The sequence below is a fragment of the Silene latifolia genome, chromosome X, assembly GCF_048544455.1.
Source record: "Silene latifolia isolate original U9 population chromosome X, ASM4854445v1, whole genome shotgun sequence".
Taxonomy (NCBI): domain Eukaryota; kingdom Viridiplantae; phylum Streptophyta; class Magnoliopsida; order Caryophyllales; family Caryophyllaceae; genus Silene; species Silene latifolia.
This window is the reverse complement of record NC_133537.1, coordinates 242,340,157-242,344,731: the sequence shown is the minus strand read 5'-3', so window position 1 is coordinate 242,344,731 and position 4,575 is coordinate 242,340,157. Positions and strand designations below refer to the sequence as shown.

The 4,575-nt window shown below is 32.7% G+C and overlaps 1 protein-coding gene across 1 annotated transcript; it reads left to right on the top strand.

Moving 5' to 3' along the window:
• Positions 1-2,734: 2,734 nt before the first annotated feature.
• LOC141619817 (uncharacterized) lies at positions 2,735-3,517 on the top strand. Its single transcript, XM_074436841.1, has one exon. The coding sequence runs from the start codon at positions 2,735-2,737 to the stop codon at positions 3,515-3,517; it is 783 nt and encodes a 260-aa protein (XP_074292942.1).
• The last annotated feature ends 1,058 nt before the right edge of the window (positions 3,518-4,575 follow it).

Sequence of the window (4,575 nt, the reverse complement as noted above, 5' to 3'; positions counted from 1 at the left end):
GATTTCCATCAAAAAATATTAGTAAATCTTATGAAGAATTTTAATAAATAAGTCTGATGTAGCCTTAATATTAACCAATATAAAATTGACATATGAATTAAAATTAGATGTTTTAAGTAGCCTTTTAACTATATTGTATTTTTTTTACAAACACAGAGTTATAAAAAAAACAATTTACTAAGATCCTCTAAATTCGAATTAAAAACTAAAAATGTTTTGTTTTTATATCAAGTGAGACAATTACGTACCAAATAAGTTTTAATATAATTAGAACATGGTTCAAGGACGGATATCAAGTTTTTGTTCAACTAAATCCTTCTGTTGCCTACACATTTCCCATGTAGTTTTTTTTAACACACTATGTTAATATTATGAGAAGACAAAGGAAGAATCACAATTACGTACCAAATAAGTTTTAATATCATTAGAACATGGTTCAAGGACGGATATCAAGTTTTTGTTCAACTAAATCCTTCTGTTGCCTACACATTTCCCATGTAGTTTTTTTAACACACTATGTTAATATTATGAGAAGACAAAGGAAGCATCACAATTACGTACCAAATAAGTTTTAATATCATTAGAACATGATTCAAGGACGGATATCAAGTTTTTGCTCAACTAAATCCTTCTGTTGCCTACACATTTCCCATGTAGTTTTTTTTTAACACACTATGTTAATATTATGAGAAGACAAAGGAAGCATCACCTACAAAAATAGAATAAAAAACAAACATACATTTAACGATAATTCAATTAATCTTGTAAGAGAGTTTACATAAATATAGTATAAAATAAATCTACCACAAAGTGATATTAGTGGATAAATTACAAATAAATGTGCATTTTACAATAAGCTTATGTAAATTACACAAACAAAACTCGTAGAACATACCTTCTGTATAACGTAATTAACTGCACAATTCAACTTTGCAATAATAAGAAAATTGTACCATTCCATTTGCATAAATAAATCAAGGTGAGAAATACAAATTGACATCAATAAAAGTTATTTAAACAATACTAAATAAAACACAAATCTTATGTATGATATAACTTTATTTTTTTCACAAATGCAAATGATTAATAAAAATTATATGCAATGGAAAGTTTCAATAACATATGAATATGCCAAAAGTTTAGAAAAACATGGTAAAAAAATAAAAGTGCTTATTTTAAAGACTTTACTTATATTAACTTAGCATCAAATAAGGAGTTAAATTTTAGGGGGAGAAAGAAATCATCAAAAAGGAAAATGAAGAGCTAAAGAGAAAATGAAGAGTTAGAGATGAATAAGGGGGTCATAAACGTGATAATAAGTATTCTATCTTAATTCTATGAATGAATATTATTATTTAGTCACATATTATCACATGAAAGTTTCTTAGTGATTCTACGTTGTCGCATGTCTTATATATACATATGTTCAAGGTAGCATTTTTATATTATTATATAGATATGACATGTAGATTATGATAGGTAATTTAGCATGCTTTTAAGTTAGATATATAGATTTTGTATTTAGTTTATAGAGTTATTGATTTTACATATATAAATATGGAGTAAGGAGAAATGTAATGTAAAAGGTTTGCATGAGAGTGGTTTATAAATTATCTTATGAAATTAAAATAAGACATATAGTTGATGGTTGATAGTTTGGCTTACTTTTTAAATATATTTATATATTATTATTATTATTAAATCCACTTTGCATGAGAGTGATTTAAAATTTATCCTATGAAATTAAAATTATCTAAATTTAGTTTTTTACCATTAATTATGAGAGTAATTTTTAAATGTGGAATTGATAATTTTTTTTTCATGTGTACTACTATGCTAGTATTTCCACGTGGACTATATTTTGCCACGCCACAATTAATTGTTGTCATGTCACATTTGTCTACGTGGCGTTTAATGTCTAGCTTTTTAATAATATTTATAGATAATAATAATAATAATAATAATAATAATAATAATAATAATAATAATATAATAATAATAATAATAATAATAATAATAATAATAATAATAATAATAATAATAATAATAATAATAATAATAATAATAATAATAATAATCTGTGTAGTAGAGGGATGGTGATAGTTAATCGGTGTTTGCTGTGTGAGAGCCATTCTGAGTCTGCCAATCACCTATTTTTTCAGTGTCCTTTTTCTGCTACTATTTGGCGGCATGTTTCTTCCTGGCTGCATATCACGAACCAGCTGTGTCTTCGCCAGATTCTCAGATGGTACAAGCATCATAATCGGGGTAGCAGCTTTGTCAAAAAACAACGCAGGTGTCTTCTGTTGTGTGTCATTTACTTGCTTTGGAATGAGCGCAACAGGCGAATTTTTAAAGGAAGTCATACTCCCTCAATTGTCATTGCTAGGAGAGCACAATACCTTGTTTTAACTCGGCATGGAATGTCTTAGTCTTGAGGATTCTCTTACTGTAGTTTTCTTTGGGGTTCTTTGTTTCAGGTAGCCATATTGGTTCCCTTGTAGATGGTATCGGGTCTGTAACCTTATTGTTCATGATTAATGAGAAATGATCCAAACCTTTCTGCAAAAATAATAATAATAATAATAATAATAATAATAATAATAATAATAATAATAATAATAATAATAATAATAATAATAATTTGGAATCCACTGTTGCTCCCCAAAAATCTAACCCTAATCCCCCTTCTAAGAAACCCTATGTTCAAGCTCTCAAATCCTCGGGTAAGGGAATGTCTCTATCCTTTGTTAAGAGTCTGGATAAAGAGGTTGTCCTAGAGGAGGAAGATATCGCGTCTGAGGTGAATTATTGGAGTTGTACTCTGGTAGGTACTGTAATGGGAAAACAAACCTCTATTGCTGAACTTAATGCCTTGGTGTCTAAGCACTGGAGTCATATTACATCTCCTGAGATCTTGTATTTCTCGAAAGGGTGGTACTACTTCAGGTTTTTAGATTCTGAGGATATGGCTCGTATTCAGTCTGAATCCTGGAATGTTAATGGGTTCCCTTTGGTTTTTAAGCCATGGTCACCTACTGTTGCAGAAGAACTTGATGCAGTCTCGACTGTTCCAGTTTGGGTCCTATTTCCCAACTTGGATCCCTGTTTTTGGTCTCAAGCAGCCTTGAGTAAGGTAGCTAGCTTCGTTAGAAAACCTATTTGTGCTGATGAACCAACTACTCTTAAGAGTAAAATTGCTTTTGCCCAAATTCTTGTGGAAGTGGATCTTTCAAAGGAGCTTCCAAGGGGGATGACTTTGCAAACACCTTATAGGGGAACTGTTTTGCAGAAAATAGACTATGAATGGCTTCCATACTATTGTCACCTCTGTCATAAGATTGGACATACTAAGGATCGTTGCAATAAGAACAAGACCAAAAAGGTCTATCAGCCAAAGCCAAAGGAAGCTGGGGAACCATCTGCTCCAGTGCCTACTGCTGATAAGGATGGGTTTAAAACTGTTCAGTCTTCCTCTAAAACTGCAGTTTTGCCTGCTACCACTGCTATTACTTAGACCGAAAATCAATTTTCTGTTTTGGAACCTATTGAGCATCCAGTTATTCTTCACATTGATGTTGAGAAGGATAAAGTTCATGTGGATTTTACTAGTGACCCAGTTGTGGAGATTGAACCAGGAGGGCCTCCTCCCCCTCATTCACCTCAATGATCATTTCCTCCTGGAATGTGAGGGGGATGAATGACCCTCTAAAACAACATGAGGTTTTAGAATTCCTAACTAGGAATAAGGTTGACTGTGGTGTTCTTATAGAAACTCACATTAAAGAAAGATTTAGTAACTCTATCTATCGTAAATTGTTTAGAAAATACTCTTTGGCAACAAATTACGGGTCTCATCCTGGTGGTAGATTGTGGGTGGTCTGGAATCCTGCAACTATCAAACTCACTCCTTTGGCAACAGATGCTCAATTCCTGCACTGTTCTCTTTTTCATTATGCTACTCAAAAGGATTTCTTGGTTACTTTTGTTTATGCTTTTAATAGAGCTGTTGAGAGGCTAAGTTTATGGGAGAAACTGCGTGCTATTTCTATTAACCCGACTGTACCGTGGATCTGTATGGGTGATTTTAATGTCTCTCTATCTCAGGATGAAAGAGTGGGATGCATTCCTCATGATAGGGACATTACTGAGTTTAGAGATTGTATTGAAGCTTGCTCTTTGGAGGATCACCCTTATACTGGGGGAGTCTTTACCTGGCATAATAAGCAAACTCTTAAACCTCGATGGGATAAGTTGGATAGGTTGCTGGTTAATTCTCACTGGTATATGCAGTTCCCTTCCTCTACTGTTACTTTTTTGGCTCCTGGCATCTCTGATCATGCCTCTATTCTTCTGAGTGTCACCTCCAGTTTCACAGCTCCCAAACCTTTTAGGTATCTTAACTGCTGGGCTTTATCTCCTGACTTTATTGAAAGTGTTACTAAGGGGTGGGCTTATAATGGCTATGGTAACAAGATTTTTACCCTCTTTTCTAAGCTCAGAGGGCTCAAAGTGCAGTTAAGACAGATCCATACTAATGAGTTTAGTTGCCTAACCACAAGAGTCTTAGCTGCT